Source organism: Poecilia latipinna, unplaced genomic scaffold, assembly GCF_001443285.1.
Source record: "Poecilia latipinna isolate Pla-1442-1.1 unplaced genomic scaffold, P_latipinna-1.0 Scaffold910, whole genome shotgun sequence".
NCBI classification, from domain to species: Eukaryota; Metazoa; Chordata; class Actinopteri; order Cyprinodontiformes; family Poeciliidae; genus Poecilia; species Poecilia latipinna.
Window position 1 is genome coordinate 231,579 of NW_015113526.1, and position 214 is coordinate 231,792.

A 214-nucleotide genomic window follows, 5' to 3' on the forward strand; every position below is an offset into this window, starting at 1 on the left:
ACAAGCTTCACATGAGAAAGGTTTCTCACCTGTGTGAGTTCTCATGTGCTTAAGCAGATTAGTTTTTTCAATAAAACCTTTTCCACAGGTTTCACATGAGAAAGGTTTCTCACCTGTATGAGTTCTCATGTGGCTTGTCAAATGACTCCTTTGATTGAAACCTTTCCCACAGGTTATACACAAGAAAGGCTTCTCTGCTTTGTGAATTATCATG

General features: G+C 38.8%; 1 protein-coding gene across 1 annotated transcript in view; it reads right to left on the reverse strand.

Moving 5' to 3' along the window:
* LOC106957519 (gastrula zinc finger protein XlCGF8.2DB-like) overlaps positions 1-214 on the reverse strand; it is a gene marked incomplete at its 3' end in the record, with an annotated part of 3,562 nt that continues 3,348 nt past the window's right edge. Inside the window, exon 2 of the mRNA XM_015048902.1 lies at positions 1-161. Coding sequence (XP_014904388.1) covers positions 1-161 — 161 coding nt within the window. The remainder of the gene's footprint in view (positions 162-214) is intronic.